The sequence below is a fragment of the Chelon labrosus genome (assembly GCF_963514085.1).
Source record: "Chelon labrosus genome assembly, chromosome: 16".
NCBI lineage: Eukaryota > Metazoa > Chordata > Actinopteri > Mugiliformes > Mugilidae > Chelon > Chelon labrosus.
The window spans coordinates 10,414,666-10,435,404 of record NC_140349.1 but is presented as its reverse complement, the minus strand read 5'-3'; the positions used below and the strand labels follow the sequence as shown (position 1 = coordinate 10,435,404).

The 20,739-nt window shown below is 39.1% G+C and overlaps 2 protein-coding genes across 4 annotated transcripts; both read right to left on the bottom strand.

Annotated features, from left to right (window-relative positions):
• Nucleotides 1-5,374: 5,374 nt before the first annotated feature.
• LOC311501627 (uncharacterized protein) lies at nt 5,375-13,041 on the bottom strand. Of its 3 annotated transcripts, XM_084563571.1 has the most exons (6): nt 12,893-13,041; nt 11,309-12,142; nt 8,995-9,189; nt 8,830-8,897; nt 8,675-8,754; nt 5,375-6,809 (listed from the first exon to the last, which is right to left on the bottom strand). In XM_084563571.1, exons 2-6 carry the CDS (start codon nt 12,012-12,014, stop codon nt 6,617-6,619), a joined length of 1,242 nt encoding a protein of 413 aa, XP_084419697.1. In that variant the 5' UTR covers nt 12,015-12,142; nt 12,893-13,041; the 3' UTR covers nt 5,375-6,616. The 3 variants fall into 3 exon arrangements, with proteins under 3 accessions (XP_084419697.1, XP_084419695.1, XP_084419696.1); XM_084563569.1 differs by having other exon boundaries at nt 8,675-8,897; XM_084563570.1 differs by having other exon boundaries at nt 8,675-8,897; nt 13,000-13,017.
• Nucleotides 13,042-15,974: 2,933 nt separating this feature from the next.
• Nucleotides 15,975-20,106, bottom strand: LOC311501037 (uncharacterized protein). Its single transcript, XM_084562689.1, has 2 exons — nt 20,066-20,106; nt 15,975-17,831 (listed from the first exon to the last, which is right to left on the bottom strand). Exon 2 carries the CDS (start codon nt 17,795-17,797, stop codon nt 16,271-16,273), a length of 1,527 nt encoding a protein of 508 aa, XP_084418815.1. The 5' UTR covers nt 17,798-17,831; nt 20,066-20,106; the 3' UTR covers nt 15,975-16,270.
• Between the last annotated feature and the right edge of the window lie 633 nt (nt 20,107-20,739).

Below are 20,739 nucleotides of genomic sequence, written 5' to 3'. Positions count from 1 at the left end.
GGTGTGACAGTTGCTGCTGATCTTCTACTCAGACAAACTTACACTTTTAAATCAGTGTAGGTGAGACAGCCGCTGCTGCTGCCGCTGCTGCCACTGCTGCTGCTGCTTAACGAACTGATGCCATTTGGTGCAATTAGACGCAGCCCGCAAACCAGCGTCTGACGCGTGCTTTGGGGTTTGTGGCCGGTGTCCGGAAAAAACATCGCGCTGTGTGACATCTTCACGGTGGCTGACACGTCTAAAGGCAGGGTTGTTGTTGTTGTTATTGTTGTTGGTTTCTATGATCTAGTCGTCTTTCCGTCCCCCATTCATACGACCGTGTGGTGGTGGTAGCTTTTTCACTCTGTTCACACCAGGTTAGTACAGGTGTCTTCTCTCAGTCGGTTTAAAACTGTTAAAGGGGACCTATTGTGCTTTTCCTTAACATTTAAAGTGAATCATGAGTTAATCACATGCACAGGTAATCCACGTGAGACGAAAGCCCAGGCTTCGGACGGCTCTGAATGCTCGTTTTCTGGAAGTTTTTCCTGATTTTGTACTTAGCAGCACGCCAACAAAGCCAAATTATTATCTTTTTTTGTTTGTTAATGTGAAAATCTTTACTAAACAGTCAGCTAGAGCAGCATTATAGGCTTTTAAAGCACTCAAGCGTACAAATAATCACAGTTTATCACACAGTGAGCATCCTGTCCTGCTGCCATGTTTGTTGCTGTGGACGTTTGTTTGTTAAGAGCAAGAATAACTGGTTATTAACAACTAGTTGTTAAGGCCGTTGTTGTTTTCTGCAAAACCTGCAAGTCAGACAGAAGTGGGCTCTTAGTGAGGAAGAGTTCTTAAAGAGACAGGAGCTAATTAACCTGTTCTCAGCCACAGGCTCAATTGCAAAGCTGCGTAAGTGGCAGTTTAAGTTGAGTTTCTTACCTGAATTATGCAAAGCTACTCTAGAAGAGTAGCAGAATATGAATATGGAGCTGGAAATTGGCATCATAGGACCCCTTTAACATCTAGTGTTGGAGTAAACGTGATCCTTAAAGGAATAGTTACACATTACGGGGAAGTTGCTAAATCATTTCCTTACTCGGAGTGGGATTAGTAGATCAGTACTAATTTATGTTTGTGTGGTAAATGCAAAGGTTCTCACACAGTGTCTGGTTGATTTAACAGGGATTAGTGGAACAGCTGGTTCAGCTCTGTCCAAAGGTAACACAGCCCAACTACTGGCACCTTTAAAAGCTCATGGCTAAATGCTGCATATGTGCTAAATTAACCAGAGCATGGTTATTTATGAACAATTATGCATTTAAAAACTGCAAAAGGAAATGCTAATTAATTAGAGTTTCAGTCCACCACTAAAGCAAATAAAAAAGCTAGCGACATATTCTGACTTTACAGAATTTCTACAACTCTATTTCTTTCTTTATCAGTTTCTGACAGTAACGATATCTCCACTTAGCATCAAGAGCTAGATTGCCAACAAGCTGCTGGCAAACCATTGCTTCAAGTTGGAAGATAACACCCAATTGAGCTAATTTAAAAGGAGATAATCCCTTGATTAGGTGACACTGTAAAAAAGATGCTAATTTAGCCAGTTGATATTACGTGTTTGCATCTTTAACAGCTCGGGTAAAGATCTTGGAATAACACGTGAAGACGCTGATGAAAAAGTCTGGCACTTAACTCCCCTATTAAATCACAGTTTTAGTTTTTACACTTCACTTGTTGTACGGTTAAAACAAAGGCGATGTTTCGTGCTAATTAATTAAATTTAGATTTAACTCTGGACAGAGCTTTCCAGCTAGCTGACCTGCTGCAGCTTCATATTTCCTATGATATCAAACACCTGACTAACGATCTCACCACACGGTCGCTTCCATTTCTTTTTTTTTTCTCCCTCCCCCCCTGAATCTATCTCTTTTGCGTTTTTGTGGGCGCCGATGGTCGACTGAAATGTGACACCACACCGATTGGCTTTCGCTCATGTACAAAAAAAAAGGTTCTCTGTCCAATCTAGCAGTGTAGTCACGAGACAATCTATATGAGAAATGAAAACCTGCACCCTCTGTTACTCGTCGTGTACAATGTTTTTTAGAATCTCACTATTTTTGGATTAATTTGTGCTGGTGACAGTTCCATTGTCTATTATTATTCTAATGATATTATTATGGAGCTTTTATTTTATTGCTATTTTGTGTAGGATAGCCGACAGTTTTTATTTCCTCTCTCTCTCTCTCTCTCTCTTGTTTTACCTTCCTTATCATAAACATATAGTGCTGGTTTCCTTTTTTGAAACAACTTGCTGACAATTGCACGATCAGTTATTGTGGTATTAGCAAATGCAATGAAGGAAATACCAGTTAATGCTGCAATTTTAATTAAGATATAGAATATATTTATAAAAACGGGAAACAGCTGAAATTAGTAATTCATGAAATTTGAAAAATGTAAATGCATGGGATACAGGTAACAACAAACCATATGTTACGTACGGTAATGATAAGGACATGCATCACAAATGAGTTTTAAAACGACTCGGAATAATGTAGCATATGAAATACTAAAGATGAAATTTATAGCTAATATATTGTGTTGAGCTGGTCTGCTTTGGGTTTTGTTGTAAAGAAAATATTTCTTTTTGTTGTTTTTTTGAGAATGATATACAGTTTGTGTATATTTTCATATACAAAGTATGCACTGATATGTTATTGAAATTCTATACCGCTTTTACAAAAAAAGTGTTTGTTGTACCAAAGTATCCAAGTCCCTTGAAACCTTATCCTTTTTGCGTATGTTTTACCGTATTTTATATATTAAATAGACAAACTGAGTGAAATGAAACTGAATCTGTGCTTTTTGTTTTCTGGTTACGGTGTCCAAACAACAAAAAACAAACAAAAAAAATCAGTAAAATACCAAGAGATCTTTCTAAATTTACTGAAACTGTAATTAACATGTTGGCAGTGCATTTGTTTTCCGTCTCTCCTCGTCCTCAGCTTGTTGTCACAGTTACAAACACGGTGCGGCGGAGCTTCATCTCACACATTCGGCGATAACTAGGCGACTAAATTTAGCCGATCTCTCCCGACGGTCGAGGATGACGAGGTAAGCGGCAGCAGCACCAACAACAACTGAGATTAAAGAGTATTTAATCAAAGCGAAGGAAGAAAATCCCTTAGTTTACTTCCCAAAATGATACAGAAATAGTCAGAATATGTACTTTAATGTCAAAAACACTTGCAGAAATGTTATCAGTTCAACAATTATTAGTTTTTATATTATATCAGTATTTTAAAGTTACATTTTTATGTAAATAAAGTGAATATTCGTGTTTGAACCAGAATTTAAACCATTTTATGTGACTAATCATGAGGCAGATCGCTTAATAATGACAATAATTACAGGCGTATTATAATTTTGAATTGTTTTACTGATGAATTAATGTCTAAGGAGCATTTTAGTGTTAAAGTAGTTGTATTTATTAGGTTTTTCTTACATATAAAACATTACAGAACTTTAACACGTTAACCTTGAAGAGATGAAAAATGAGCAGGGTTTCCTCCGGCAGGAAATTGGAAGCTAACCCCGTCCTGAACCCTTCATCCGACCAAAAGTGGATCTGGAAAAAAGGTATTTCATCACCTCACTCATTAGGGAGTGAGGCGATGAGGTGCTAGCAGGCTAACGGATGATAGCACATTCTTGGGTTTATGTCTCCCAGAAATGGATCTAAAGCAGCAGATGAAGTGGAGGCCACAGGTCAAAACATTAGGTACACCAGCGTAGATGAATACATTCCAGTACAACAGTCCAGCACTAAATCTCAGCTTCATGAAGGTTATAATGTTCAGCTGTTGACTCAACTTTGCTTTCATTTTGAAGGCTGTAACTTGTAATACTGTTGAGTTGTGTTGTCTTGTACTGACACATGTTTCTATTGTAGTCGGTGTGCTAGGTTAAATAACAGAAACACAATCCGGTTTAACGGCACCACAATCTACCTCCTCCAAAATTATGTCTTTGTTAGCGTGCCTGATGTTTTAGTCAGTTCAGTCTGTAGCTGGAAATATTTTGCTGAGCTTCCTTTTTTAAATACGTGCAGATGGTTTCCTACCAGAAGTTGATAAATTCAACTACTTCATCAAATGGCCTTAATTTGCAGGGGTACGTCAAATTTACACGAAGGTGACGAGCTGTACGTGAAGCCTTCATCTTTAGTGGAGGAAACATTTAGTCTGAATACATTTGTGAGTCGTACTTGTAAATTTTGTTGCTGTACGTTTCCACTGGTCATTTCTAAAACACAGCGTGTACGTTACACTTGTCTTATTCATGTGCGTGTTGCTGATTCAGAAGCAGGAAGTTTGAGGTCGCGCCTCTGAACTCGTTTCATCTGATCTGTTGTGCAGGTGGAAACTTTTTACTGGAATTCCTGCACAGGTCGTGACAGGTCTGAGAGTTGCAAATGTTTGATTGATGCAGGGACGGTAAACAAATGACACAAACAAAATCTCATGTCTGTGCAGGTTTCCCATTTCTCGTTTGATGCTAATGATGGGATTGATTTTCTATTATTTTTTCGACAGGTCGAGAACTCCTGCTGGTCGTAGGAGAAAAAGCAGATTAAGAAAGTAGTAATCTATTCAGTAGAAGAGACAAATGTCTGATTTTAAACCTACATTAATTGTTAAAGAGACTTTGAACGTAAGGTTTTCTTATATTAAGAACAATTTCTGAGTTTTAGACACAACATTTCTAAAGAAAAGACTTAAAAGTTGACTCTTATATGTGCTGCTTGCTCCTTTCATGCTAATAGTTTCATACCAGAGGTCTGTGACAGGAAGAGTAGGTGGCACAATGTTTACATTGTGGGGTGTAGATATATTTTAGGATCATCTAAAAATAAGCTTAAATTAATGCAGTGGTTCTCAAACTAGGGGGATGGGCCGATATGACCAGGCAGGGAGAATATAAAGTAGGATAGATGCCAACGTGCAATAAAATTCAGGTTGTTTTTATTGTTTGCGTCTGTGAGACTGTTAATAATTAATAAAATTGAAAACCGTTTACAAAAGGTGGAGGCAGATTACAGAGAAATGTTCTGTACTAATCGACCTTAGCTCTGTTACAACTGACGCACTAATTTAGTTGATTGTTATGCAACATTTCTTTGGTATTTGTCGATCTTTATCAGCAGTAACACGCTGTTACAGGTTTTATTCTATTGGCCTGTGCAACCACAAGACCAGGAGCACGCGTTTGTCACTCGAGCCTCGAGATATGAATATATTTTTATGTCCTGTCTGGGCAGGTCATCAATAAAAAGGTAACACGCAACGCCCTCAGTCACTGGAAATCTGAGTCAGGAGCTGCACAAGCATGTCTCATAATGAAGCTTTATTGAACTCATTCAAGGTCCCACATATTGATCATGTTTTCTATAAAGTCTCATCAGTAATAGACTGAAAAAAATATCCTTCAGCAGAAAGAAAATAGATTCTAAAAATAGAACAGGAGCTTACAGTTGCTTTAAACAAAGAAAAGCGTTTGATCAATAAAACAAAGATACAGTCTTAGGTATAAATACAAAGATTACCACTGGCACTGGTAGTGTGACGACAAAAATAAAAATGAGAGAGTTTATAAAACGACTAATAATTCAACCTCATATAAAAAAATAAAAAAAAAATAAATCAAATTTTAAATCTGACTATTCAGGTTTCAGGTCCGTCTGAATCACATCCAAACACTGGATGCTCTCAGACTCTTTGGCATCAGAGCAAAAAGACGTTGAAGGCAGTTTAAAAAGTGTCTGATGGAAAACAAGTTTTACTAAGCGGGTAAACACGTTGTGAAAAGAGGCGATCCTCAGAGGACGCCTGTAGTTTTAATTTGCACGCACAGAAGAAATGTAAACTCACTATCAAACCATGGAGTAAATATCGTTTCTGCAAAATTCATCACACAGCAAATTCACTAATTCACCCACAACCTGGTTCGTACAGTCGACTTCTTCTTTGAGCGCAGGTCAAAGAAAATATTGAATATAAACAGTCATAATCCTTAAGATGTGGTCGCCATCTAAACTATTTACACTCAAAAATACCCTATCCTGTCTCCTGTCATATTTATTGTTGGCATAAATAATTCAGAGCAATTTTATCTCATTGCTAACCATCTCACCGTTTCTGTTTACATCGTATCAGAGCTGGTTTTAGTTACTTCTGATATAAAACGTACATCTTCTAGGAGCTGCTTCACATTAAAAAACATAAGTGGTGAAACAGACAAAAGAAAATATCACAAAAAAAATATTAATTTCCATCTTTAGATAATTATTCCTCAGATCTTCTTAGATTATTAACCCCTGAGTTTGTTTGGCTGCACTGTAAAGTTCCTCCTCTGATGCATCCCTCCCAGAAAGTAGTCGCTCTGGTATTAAACCGCACTTTCCGTTACCGTGGTAACAGCGGGTGTCGACATATCGGCGGCCAGAGCGGAAATCTCGGGGTTTTACGGCTTTTAAAGGAGATGGAAATGAACCGAGCCCCTCCGTGGCGTCAGGTTTGAAAAAGGCGTTTCGGGTCTTTCAGCTCCTCACCTCCTCCTGTGACGTCACTCCCTAACCCCACCAGCGCAGCCTGGGCGGGGGATCAGTGGCGGGCGGCGCCACGTCGAACACCGACTCCGCTCCGACCGACGCGCATATGAAGTAGAGGTTGGTGCCCAGCATCACCAGGATGGGGAAGAAGGAGAAGCCAAAGCCGAAGCCCCTGACGGTGCTGCCCAGGGAGAGGCAGAGCCAGTAGATGAGTCTGAAAGCACGGGGAAAAACAAAAAGAAAGTTTACCGACAGGAAGTCTGACCAGCCCAAACGCCCACTCTCTCTTTATAGCAGCAGAATTAAGACGCTTTTCATCGTTTTTTACAAAGTGCCTGATGACTCAGAGCTGGATTAATAACTCAATAGATGTTTTTTTTAGAGCCCACAGTGATCACACGATGAGCCGTTGGTACAACCTTTTAAAATCTTGTTAAAATGTTATAGGATATTAATTATCATCTCAGTGCTGTTGGTTATGTTGAAAATCAAATGTCTTTACAGTTGACCCAGTAAACGATCTTTCGCCTCCCTGTGGTTCCTTCTCTTAATATGCAAACCATCCAGAGAAAAGAGTTTGGTTTGTAAATGTCCGACTACCTCATTTATGGACCTGCAACTGCACAAGTGATCAGACAACACAGGTCCCCGGTTTATGAGGAAGAAGAGGAGTAATATAAATGTGTCTAACATATTAGATTTACAACAGGAAGTGACAGATTGTGCAATTAGTTAAACATTCACCTATAGTTTCTTCAACAACATACTCTAGGAGCTTTATCTTCTCTGGTTAATCCTTCCTGGCCACTCATGTGGCTTCAATCAACGAGGAATGTTTGTGTTTTCCAGGCATGCTGACTGAACCAAGTTTCTTACCGACAGAAATTAATTACAGACAGTTTGGAAAGGAAATGCGCAACCTGACGTTTTTCAGTCGTGACTCATTCGTTCATTTAACAGAGGACAGACAAACGGTACAGGAAACGGTGCAGTATCTGTCTGGGATATCGATCCGTTCGTCTCTTATCTGCTCCGCGCACATTTAGAGTCAAAGTTCGACCGCATGCTCCAAGTACAGACTCAAGCAACGACTTGAAAAATATCCTCTCTACAGCTTTGTTTAAGATTGACTCAACAGTTTTGAGGTGTCGTTATGTGTAACGGCTTTGAGTTTGAACATGTTGACTTTGGGACTTCAACTGTTTGCAGTTTTAGTCTGGGCTTAGACGAGTGAGGTTCGTCTCTAGAGATGACACGTTGTTCCACAAAGAAATATCAGATAAATTGGGATGGATTAAGATAATATTGTACAGGCACACAAGAGGATGAATTACACTGAATTCAATTATCTGTTTCTTCTAGTTTTGAGTGAAATCACATTTGCTACAGCTGCCTCCTCAAGCTGATATCTAATATGTTTGATAACTCTCTAAATTTCTGTCAAATGGCCAAATTTTTAACAATTAAAGGATCTTGAAATACTAAAGACATTCCCAGCAGCCTCAGACGTTTGTGTTTAGTGCCATTTGGCAAACGTTAGCATGCTAAAACACTAGATGATTCTGCTATATCGCAAACATATCAATGTACATAACGTTAGCATTGTTTGTGCGCATGTTAGCATGTCAGAATACTTAGCATAAAGCATCACTCTGAACACGTATTAGGCCTTAAGCTGCAAAAAGTTGCACTTGAACACATCGCAAAGAGTGCAGCACCGGCGTGAAAGGACATGAATCTTTAGACCAGTAGGTGGCAGTAGTCTGTATTCGTCAGGAAACTGTGAAAGCTACTATTAGCTAGGAAGCTATGAGGAGCTACAACCTGTCATATAAAGCTGACCTTTCCAGAATAACACAGATTAGCTGGTCTACAGTTTATTTATTGTAGATGAGCACGTTGCTGTGATAATATCCAGATGTCTGAATGTTCACATTAGATAAAGGTGTAAATGGCCGCTTGAGGCTGCCTCCAAAAGTGATTAAATCCCCATAGACCTCCTTGTTACAAAGCCCAGCTGTACAGAGAAAACAATTCCTCCTCTGCAACCGAAACCCAGTGCACAGTAAGCGAACGTACCTGCCGAAAACAAATACGATGGTGAGCAGCGGCACCAGCTTGATCAGGTCCTGGCTGATGTAGGTTGACATGACGGCGAGCTGCAGGAAGTAGAAGAGAAAGAGAGCCATGGATTCGTTGACGTAGTGCCAGTGCACGGCCACCTCTCTGTTCACCTGTTTACTCTCGTAGAGCGGCTTCACGGCGCTGTAACGCAGCCGGGACAGGCCCTGAACCACCATACCTGCACACAGACAACGGGGCGTAATCACAGGATTGTTGTTGCTTTGTTTCACATAAATGCTTCAGTGCATGATAAACGTAACGCACGAGGGTCTCACCGAGCATGATGGGGATGATGGCGAAGAACGAGCAGCGTAGCGTGTACAAAACCCTGAGGGGGGTGCCCCTCAGCACAGGTGAATCAAAGGGAAGGAAAACGTAACCTCCCCACACCAGCAGAGGGAAGAGAAGCCCTGCAGCCACCGTGGCTAAGACCAGCCTAACTTTTTCACTGCACAAATGATCACATACATCTGAAGAAGAAAAAAGAAAGACTGTTAATTTTTTAAAGTTTTAAAGTGTGAAACACTGATATCTCTAACTCTTTTGTAGAGACACGGAGGAGAAAGAGAGAAAAAAGCGACCCTGAAGTCACAGCGTGATTCATCTCAAGACATAATTATATGTTATTATATCTGATTAAGGAGAAGAGAGATCTGCATGTTTTCCTACGAGGTTAAATTAGCAGCCTCGTTTTCTGACTGAGCGAGAACGTGCTTCAGAAGACACTTGAACCTGGATAAGAACAAACATGTTAGATAATCAAATGAAAGTTGTTTATCTGCTGTATCTCTGAAAACTAAACAAGAAATCCACTTAAATAATCTTAAATGTCTGGAGTCACAAACTCCTCAGAACAAAGAGCAGATTTAGAAAGATAATGAGCCTCTCTTCTTCCAAAAAAAAAAAGAAAAATAACAAAACGATTTAAGATCAGTCATTTAAGAGCAGTTTTTTCTTTTTCTTGATATTGCCCTAATTTGATATAAAAGCAGATGAAAAATAAGAAGTCACCAAGTCAGGAAGGATAGGAAATCGTTTAAATTTAAATGAGTGTCAATTTGGCCGCTTGCTGCACTTAATGGGGAACTACTGTTTTTTACAACCTGAACCTTATTTCTGGAATAAAATACGGTCGTTTACTCACCCATATAACTTTTGTGTAATTCATATTCCTTCGGGAAATATTTAGATCCACATACATGTAGTGGGAGTGATTGGGGCACCGAAACGCAGCCTCTAAATAACGCATTATCTGCCGTGAAACTCGTTCATTTCACCAATATTTTGTTATGATACGCTAATGCCATTCCCCGTTGAGTCCGGAGTTACCTGTTATCATCATCTGTCTGTAGATTGATGCTATGGTTCGTCCAGAACCTCAGAGTCGGAAAAATATTCAGCCATGTTGCAAAAAAACTAGCAGTAGCAAATTACAGGTAAACAAGCCGACCGTCGCGGGTGCGCGCGGCGCTCAGAGATGACATCATCCAGGTCAGAAGACATCATCGAAGACTTCGGACTAAACGGGGAATAGCACTAGCGTACGATAACAAAATATTGGTGAAATTAACGAGTTTCGCGGCAGATAATGCGTTATTTAGAGGCTGCGTTTCGGTGCCCCAGTCACTCCCACTATATGGATATATGCGGATCTAAATATCTCCTGAAGGAATATGAATTACACAAAAGTTATATGGGTGAGTAAACGACCGTATTTTATGCCAGAAATAAGGTCCAGGTTGTAAAAAACAGTAGTTCCCCTTTAAGTTGTAGACAGTTTGCTTTCCACTGGCACCTGAATGCACCATCGGTACTTTCAGCTTTATTATATACACTACATGTAGATTTATTTGTGTATATTTATGTACAGTTATAACTCAATGTTAAGACTTTAATAGGTAGACTATTTCACAACAAAGTTAAAAGCAAAGTTATAAATGAACATCTCTTTGAAGTTTAGTGTAATTTAATAACCTAAACAGACACAGACCTGTATTACTGTACCACTGAACAAATTAAAGACTTTATTTCTTGCATGAAAATAACCTCCAAATTTGTCAGCTACAAACTGTTTAACTTGAAACTAAAATTAGTTTCCTGTTAGACACTAATAAGATTTATGCATCTGGCACTTACTGAACTTATGTTGAGTAGCAACAGGCATCAGTGCGATCAAATCTATGCTTTGCAGATGTTGACACGTAAAAGGACACAGTGTGATGATAAATGGTTCAGCTATACTTAAGGCTACTTTAAACCTTATTATGCAGTTATGGACTTTATCATGTTTGTGTGGCGCTTTTTTTGTTGCTGTTCAGTGAATCCATATTAAGACTTGAAAGCAAATGACAATTGAGATTTTAAACCTTTAAACTGCAGAGCGAGTTTCACTTATAAATCAGCAGGGAATTAAAAACTTGTGCAAAGTTAAATTAAATTGTCTCACTGTTTGACAGAATATCAAGGCCGTCTTTTGATTTCTCAGTTATATTCTTCTTTTTTTTTTTTATTAATTAATTAATAATGATGATCATTAATAATGATAATAAACTGTCATCTTCATAAACCTGAGTCCAGTTTGATACTCACAGAACTTGTCGTCGTCCTCCTCCGTCCACTCGGGGTAAATCTGGACGGCTGAGTCAGGCTCCATCTGGGGCTCCATCTCCACCTCCATCTCTCTGAAGGACCGGCTCTCCTCAGGAGCTTCTTTGCCTGATGGACTCACTATCATGACATGTGGAGTGAAACCAAGAGCAGCTTTCTCTGAGATCCACTTTGACTCGTCTTCTTCTTCCTCCTCCTCCTCCTCCTCTTCTTCCTCATCATCTGCGAGGGAGCCATCCCCTCTGTCGTGCCGACGCACCTCGATCTCGTCGTCCCTCCACCTCTCGACCTCGGGCATGCTTTCCCTCCACTTGGCTTTGCCCTTCCTGTCGCTCTCCGTCTGGCTCCGCTCCTCTGACAGATCCTGGCTGCCTCCGCTGATCCCCGTGTCCCTCTCGTCAACCTCTGAAACATCCTTTTCTGACCAGACTCCATCGTCGTGGTCCGTCGGAGGCCTCTTGTCTCCTGGCCACGGTAAAGTGGTCGGCTCCAGATGAGCAGACTTGCTCATTTCCTCCTCCTCCTCCTCTTCTTCTTCCTCTACCTTCTCCTTCTCCTCTTCTTCATCCTTTTCACTGTTCTCCTCTTCTTGCTTTTTACTTACCACTTGTGGCTCTGCTGTTGAAGCAGCAGGTGAAACTGCCCCATCCTCAGTTAAATCTGTGTTTAAACCACCCGGGCCAGACATCCTCGAGTTTTTAAGTAAATGTTCGCGCTTTGTTTTCCGTCAATGCCTGTTGTGTTGAAAGTGTCTGACTGTTAGCGAGCCTTCCTCCAGCTACTACAAGTCATCTTTGGTCACATTTGTTGATTTCCCTGTGAGGAAATGAGCAAGGGGCAAAAAAAAAAAAATGTATGAAACAACACACAGCTTTAAAAGATAGGAAAGAAAATCAATCAAAGTTCACTGTTTATCATGGGTGTGTTGCCCTACAAGGCTCGTCCTGTCCTTGCACGGGCCCAACACAGTGTATACAACGTGTTTGAGTTTCTGCAGCTTTGTTTTGCGTGTAGAAATAAGCAAGGCAAAGTCCATTCAAAGATTGCTATAAATCACTGGGATTGGTGAAGAATGACATTCCCAAAATACCAAAACAAACAAGAGAGTGAATGGGAAACTTTGTGGCTAAACCCTGGATGTATCCGCTCACTGGCAGGAGATAACAACATGGCTCTATTTCTTGTTTCTACACTTCTTAGTGTGAAAAGTCAAACTTTAAAACTAATAATTAGCTTTATTATCAACTAAAGTGCTGAATCTTTGTTCTGATCAACACAGTATTTTGAAAAATACCACTCACACATTCCTAAAGATCCACTTCCTGGATTAAAGCTACTGGAAACTTCAATAACACTTCAGCTTGTGGCAAACAATGTCTAAATATTTATTTTTTTCCTCATGATATACGGTGTGACGGTGGAAGCTACTGTAGTGTACCTACTGAGGCCTGTTCCCCCCGAGGAGCTTAGTTTCGGGTTAAAGCTAAAACTCGTTTAGCAACTTCGTGTCCACGACTGAATCTCGAACAACTTCAGCAAAGTCAAAAATATAAACGACCGACGTACCTTGTTTTTAGTCCGCTCAATTCTCCGAAAACAACTCGTAACTTTGCGTATTGGTCAATAGTTAAGTCGTTTCTCAGAAGCGAAGAGAAGAAAAGAAAAAAAGTTACCTGGCAGGTGCGATCAGGTGATCTATTAACCAGAAAAGAGGAGCACTCACTCCGCTGGTGTTTCCGCGTACCAAAGAACATCGCCGCATGTGAACCTGACGTCAACCGCACGTTGTAGTCCTTAGCTGTCAAGCGAACGTTACAGACGTTGGTCTGTGACGCCGCCATCTTTAAACTGTCGGAGATAAGAGACGTTGTCGCTGCTTTTGGATGTTCTCGTGACAGAAACGACGACACAAAGCAACAGGAAGTGACATTTAACAGGTCAGAAATGATCCTATAATGATTTTTTATTTATTTATTTTTTACTGTTTTTAATGTGTTTATTTTGTAAACTTCTTTTAAGCTAATGTTACATATCAGGAAAGCTAAGCTAACCGTCAAGTGAAAGTGAAAAGACTGAAAGAAACTTCTAAATAAATTAACTTACCATTATATGCACTAAAATAATATTAAAATTAAATACAGGTGTTAATAAATCATTAAAATGTGGCATAAATAGATCGTTCTGTTTTAATTTATTTGCTTGTATTTATTTACCTTCAAATTGATTTAATTTTATTTTCTCTTTATTTTTCTATTTTCAATAGGTCAAAAGTTCAATGTAACAGAAAAGCTGCAAAAAAAAAAAATATATATATATAAAAAGAAAAAATTGTAAATAAATAACTTTTTGGAAAATTCATAGTAATGCAAATGTGAAATATACAAAAGTACTTATAAAGTAATGAATGTTTATAAATGAAATGGACAATTATAATAATACAAAGGTAAATAAATACAGCAGATTAAAACACAAATATCAATTTATGTCATGTTTTGTATATTACTTAAAACCTCCATTGTTACTATTTTTGGTGCATTTAAGATCATGTTAATGTATTTCTTTTCAGTTTTGGCAGTCACCATCCTTCAAACTATCCTGTTAAATAGTCCTAAATGTTAAATATGTAAAGTTGTGAGAGAAAATGTAAAAGTGATAAAAAATGTAAAATTTTAGTTTTTACTTCATAGATCCTAACGTAGTTGGTTTTATAGTCTGTAGTGATTCATCTGTCTGAATTTACCTCTCTCTCCAGTGTGACTCATGCGCATTGTGCATCAGTGCCGTCATAAACAAGACTGGTGAGGGTGGAGCTGCTATGCACTAATGACAACTAACCAACTACAAGCTACAGCATTATAAACTGCCTGGAGGGTAAATAATGAAAACAGATCAAAACATCACACCACCACGTGGGAAATAAAACAGCAAGATTTTATTTCAACTCGACCATAATCTCAACAAATTATTGGTTTCTTTTTCGAAACACACACAAAAATAATGTCCACTTAAAATTATTTCAATTCAAAAAGCCAGGTCAAATGTAAGGTGGTGTTTAAACTTTAAGCCACTTTCTCTGTGACTCAAAGAATTTGGCATTCATATATTTGTCAGTAATGACGGTGAACAAGTCATGTCACTTAATACAAGTTACTCAAAAACAAGTAAATTCTTGTCTAATTGCTTGATTTTAATCTCATGAGTCCCAAAATATATATTTATATTAAAAAAAAGGCTTCACAGTTACACTCTTTAACATTTAGAGAATAATGACGGCAACTTATTAATAGCGCAAACAAAAAAAACAAACAAACTGAAAGGTACGTAAAGCAGGAAGGCTTTTTGTCCTCTTGAGGAATGAAGTTAACAAAAGAGTTGCGGGGCTGATCAGTGCAGGACAACATGTCAATTTAATGGAAGGTACATTCAAAGCTTTGGCAGTTAAGGCAAAACAAATATGAAGCCACGATCAACTGTGAAACGGCATGGAGAAAAACCATGACATCATTTAGACAATATTTATCTCCAAAGCCTGTAAACTGTCCTCACAAACACTCACTAGAGTCCCAGTAAGATTAACCTTAAAAAAAGAGTTTTTCTTAATCTCAATACAGTTTTGATGATTAAATAGAGGTTAAATAAATTACATAAAAAAAAAAATTAAAAAAAAACATTATTAAAATCACATCAACATCTGGAAAAACCCAAATGACTAAAAATCAATTCTTGGGACGTTACCTTCATTAAAAAATATGTTGTTATTCCAACACTGAGTAAAATTTCTTGTAATGCAACAGACCGTTCTGCATTAAACCTGCTATAACTGATGTTTTTTGGCCACTTTAGGTCAGTGGAAACATGCTGTCACCACAACACTGACATAAAATCATAAAATATGCTGCCTTCAAATAGGGTCTCGTGTACCGTGTTCACCTGAATATGAACAGCGACCCTTGTGGTATTTGCAACCTCACAGAAAGTAGAAATTTTCGGTTGTGACGAAAGTTAACGGTAAGTTCACAATTTGATCGAGAAAAACGTTGACATTGAAACGGCATCATCTTTTCATTACGCCTCGGCATTAGCTACATTAGGTAACCTGACCGTTAGTATGATAAACTGTTAGCCTCAGTGGCTTCTAGACGTCGACGGTTGCCTAGCAGCCGTGTTCACACCACTTCCCATGTTGTAACCACAAGCTCCCTAGTTCAAATATGAAGGCAGCATTATTAGACCAACACCAGTGTTCAAAATGTCAATTATAGCAAATTTAAAATAAAGAAACAAAAACATTCCATCCATATTTTAATCTTGTTTCACAAACAGATTTTACTAAATGCCAAATATGGGTTTAAAAAAAAAAAAAAAACACTTCCCTTTCACTTCATGTAAAACTTTACTCTTATTCTGACAACTCAAGGGGATCAACATAAAACGTATCCAGTCAAACGAGATTTGGGGCCTCTAATGCAATCTGCCAGTCATATAACCACACTGTGCATTGACGCACAGAAGCTTCTTTTTAACCGTTTCCGTCTCTCTCATCTTTTCCAACGTTTGTTTGGCCTCCCCCCCCCCCCCCCCCCCCCCCAAGTCATTTCCCAGCAATCATTTTACTATAACAACTAAACTGACAAACACTACATCTGAAAGCTGAATAAAAGCTGGAACAGCCTATAACAATTACCTCCACGTGCCAGTTCTAGTAAAAAGATCATTAGTACTTCTGCTTATTCAGATGACAGAAATTAAGTATTTAAAAAATAAAAAAAATAAAAATAAAGCACAGTAAAAACATGAACAAGTTAGTCAGAAAACAGAAGAACTGCTGAATGTCTAGGCTAGCCAACTGACAAATGTTAAAACATGTTTTTTATTGACAAGAATGTATTGTTGTTTTAAACAGCAATGACTACAGCATGTTTTTGGTCAGACTGGGATTGTTCATCAAGCCTGGTTACTAACATCAAAGCTTACATCCTGACTGATGAGAGTTTCTTCCGTCTCGTCTCCGCGTTTAACGGGCACCGTCTCTGTGATGTGCGCCACGTTTTTTTCTACCGACTCTGCTTTGTTTTCCACCCCGGCAGCAGGTGAATTACTCTCCGCTGCTTTTGAGTGGTTGGGGAGTGTGCTGTCGAGTTGTGTTTCCCGGTTGGCTTTGTTTTTGTTGACTGACCCTTTAGGGCGGCCTCTTTTCCGCGGTGTCGGTGCATCTCCTTCAGATTTTGCAGTACTTGGGGGGCGGCCCCTTTTTCTCGGAGGTCCTTCAGGGTTGCGTGGTGTGGATGGAGAGCTAGGCATGGTCTTGCGTAAGTGAGCGCCTTTCTTAGACTCTGACTTGCGAGGTCGACCGCGGCTTCTGCGAGGCGCTGGCGGGGCTCCCTCTGGAGGATCAACGCGAGGGTATTTCCTTGGTCTCCCCAGAGGTTTCCATACTTTTGGCTTTTTTAGCTCCTCAGGCGACGGCAGAGGATACTTCCTTGGCCTTCCCCTTTTGGCCGGTTGTTGTCGTGGTCTACCACGCTTCTTCCCTTTTGTGGGTAGGACGAGTACTTTCCGAGGCCGGCCTACCTTACCGTGCACCTTATACGCTGCTGGTTTCTTGTTCAAAGAGCCTTTAGGTCGACCTCTTCCCCGCTTAGCTGGCTGAGAGCCACTTGTAATAAGTTGTTGTTCTCCGCTCTTCTGCTCAATATTTTTTCTTGGCCTTCCCCGTCCTCTCCGAGGTGTTTTTGAAATGCCATTGGAAGATTCCTGTGTCGCCTCCCCAGAGTTATTCACCTCCACCTTCCTGATCCGGCCTCTCCCCCTTCTCTGTGCGTTTAAGCTTCCGTCAGCTTCTGCATCCCCCTCACTGCCAAGCTCTCTCTCTATCCTGGATTTCTTATTGAGAGAGCCCTTTGGTCGACCTCTTTTTCTGGGTGTTACAGAACTGCCTTCGTCCTCCTCCCCACTTGTTAAAGTTTCTGCTTTGCGCTTTATTGATCCTTTAGGACGCCCTCTTTTTGGAGCATTAGAGCCACCGTTTGGTAAGTCTCCGGCAGCAGCACTGTCAACTATACTTATGCTGGAAGATTTTTTTGGCCTGCCTCTTTTCCTAGGAGAATGTTCTGTCATTTGACTGTGCTCAGCACTGGCCTGTTTCTTGGACCCTTTTGGCCTTCCTTTACCTCTATGAGTTTGCACAGAGTTGCCAGCATGGTCACCTCCTTGCTGCGCTGTGTGTTTTGTGTCTGAGAGCTTTGGACGCCCTCTTCCCCTGTGGGGCGGTGGGGACCCACCGTTGGAATTAGCCGAAGCCAGCTCCATTAGGTTTACATCCGTAACACAAACCTTCAGTTTCTTGGAGCCTTGCGGCCTCCCCCTGCCCCTTTTAACTGGACTGTTGTTGGAAATGTCTGTGCTGGTCTCCCCTTCAATGCTCACAGGATCCCCTTGTTCTGTCTCAGCCATCTTAACTTCCTCATCCATACTTAAAAGTATGGTTTGCGCCTCTCGGTTGCACCTGTTTATTGAAAATATAAAAGTACAATTAATATTTGCTAAACAACCATTTAATGATTACATTTCACCCAATAATATCCGTTATATATATGGGTATAATACCTATAATAAAAATCATAACTAGAAAATTTGTTTTTAATTTTCAGATTCTCTATTTGAAATTATTTTTAAATGTATAATATGTTTTCCTGTCTAATGCACTTTCAGTATAATAAAGAAGAGTCACTTGAATATATTTATTTCTTCCTCTGATTGATCTTTAATTTGTTGAAATGCATTTCTTACTATGAGTTAAATGACATCTTATAAACCTGTTCTCTAGTATTTTAAAATAGTTATGGTGTATATACGTGATGCCTATGTGTACATATTTAGGTTGACAGTTCCTATTCACAGCTTCTAATTGAAATTTTCCAGTCCACCTTAAGAGGCATAACGCTTACAGAGGGTGGTGTGTAACCACTATCAAATTAATCCATGAAAAGTAAAAGACTATATTAAATTAACGTCAATTTATAACTTCTTTTTCTCAAAAATTAAGTTACTTTCAGTGCATATTAAAATACAGAATAATTATTATTATTTTCCTGTTAACACCCTCTCAAAACAGTACAGCCACATAAATGTATTATCGCTATTTTTGGTTACTTGATATTATTCTACTTCTCCTGTCTTACAAAGTCCAAAGAAAACTGAAATATTACTGTTAATAAAAAGCACTGAGAAAAAATGCCTGAGTTGGTAAAAACTTTTTTTTAAACAAAGAGTAAGTGTAAACAAGCTGAATGCAGTTCATATAAAACCTAATTTCCAGAGGCATTATGGCACCTACAACAACACATACTTGTAATTCTGACAGTTCAAAAACACAAGGTAGTCCTATTCCAACATCACTGTTAAAAACATAATTGTGCATACCCCTTATTTGTAACAATTGACCGAATGACACAAGTATACAGTATTCTGAAAATACAGTCAACACTTATACAGTCTCAATTTCCCACAAGCCAAAAGTTCACTGTGATCAATCATAAGCCTGTATCAAACCTCTATTTTTTTTTTTTTTAGTAACATAATTTAAAAGTTTGTCTTTCAACAAATCAACAAATTTCTAGCCTTAAATTGTTGTTTTGATTATTTGCAGCCTGGATTTCAACCACAGCACAACACTGAAAATCATAAAAGTCTTGACTGACATTCTCTTGACTACCGCAAGAGTCTCAGTGTTGCATTCAGCACTTGTCAACCACAACATATCACTAGGCTGGTGAAGTTGGCAGGACTTCTCAACACAGAGCTGGTTTGAATCTAATCTGAAAATCTGTCTTGTGGTGTACCCCAGGGATCCATTCTCAGACCTCTTTTGTTCACCATCTACATGCTTCAACTAATTAAAAAAACAACAACAACAAATAAATCATTTATATCTGCGTAGACCATACACAGACGTATAAACACCACGAGATGATTACAGATGCATTAAAGTACGGAGCTTGTGCCAAAACCACAATGTTAAAAACCACAAACCAGGGGTACATATGGACTTAACCCTAAAAATGTTGAGATACTAATATCTTATTATACCTATATAGTACTATTTACAGAGTCAAAGTTAATCAAATGTAATTTTTGTGATTATTTCTAACACATTTTAATATACAGGTCAACTTGAAAATTACCCCAAAACGCCCCCTAGGTGTGTTATACCACTTTTAAGGTGGAACACGAATCGCCACTAAGATACTGTGAATAAGATGCGAGTCGTATTTACGAGATGGGGGTTTTTTTTACGGCTATGTCTATTTTCTGGACAACAATCTTATAACGGCGGGAAAGTGAACCAACTCAACACTCAGGAGCTTGTGCGTCCTTCTAAACGTGCAAAATTAATATTGCTGCACGCAAATGACAGCATGTTGTGGTTTTAAACCTGATATTTACACATGTAAACATCTGCAACTTGCTGGAATAACCGCACGTACACAATGCATTCTCCTCTGTAACTGAAGAGCAATATATTTAATTACAATTAAGCTGTTAAACAATTGCTATGATTATGGACCAGATTGTTTTCCAGGTAGTAGTCAGCTTCAAAATCGACGCCGATGAAAATAGTAGCTAACGACATGAGGCAGATTAAACACTGCAACAAACCGAGTGCTCGTCTCCCCTTAACGAAAACCTCTGCACGATTTTAGCTTAATTTTTTACAAAATGTTGATTCAGTGGACATACCGTAAAGTGAAAGTGCGCGTTTATTGTTGCTGTGATGGCTGTTCAAATTTGCGACCGCTTCCGGCCGTCCGTCCCGTTCAGAGGGCTCTGACAGAAACTAGAGCGCGGAGTTTCAGTTCCGCCCTGCTCTGCTGCCACCCAGGTATAGATTTAGTGTGTTTAACGTGTCCAGCTGCATTTATTTAATACCGCATTTAATTTATATTTAATTTAATGACTTAATTAAGGATCCTACTATTCTACCTCAGTGTGCTTTATACAATTTATATTCTCGTGTACGATTTCGTGGATGTTTGTAGTGTCTGTAGTACGCTCACTTGCCACTTTTTTAGGTACACTAGAGAAAATAAATGTTTTCTAATATAATATAACAGCCCTTCAGTAAATCTTAGCTTCATAGTGTTCAGTTTATGTTGAAAAAAGCAACTGGGTGCAGTTTGTGGTGCTTTTGAGCTTTGAATTAATCTCTAAAAGTGTTAAAGTCTTAAAGCGTTTCTGTTATTTAGCCTCACCCACTGACCACAAGGGGGTTGCAAAAATAATAGAAACATGTGTTGAATACATTTCAGTAATACTACAATGTGAAAACACAGTTCAATCAACAGCTCTCAGTTATTTTAAACAAATACTGTATACGATTACCTTTATGAAGTTGTACCTAATGAAGTGGCAAG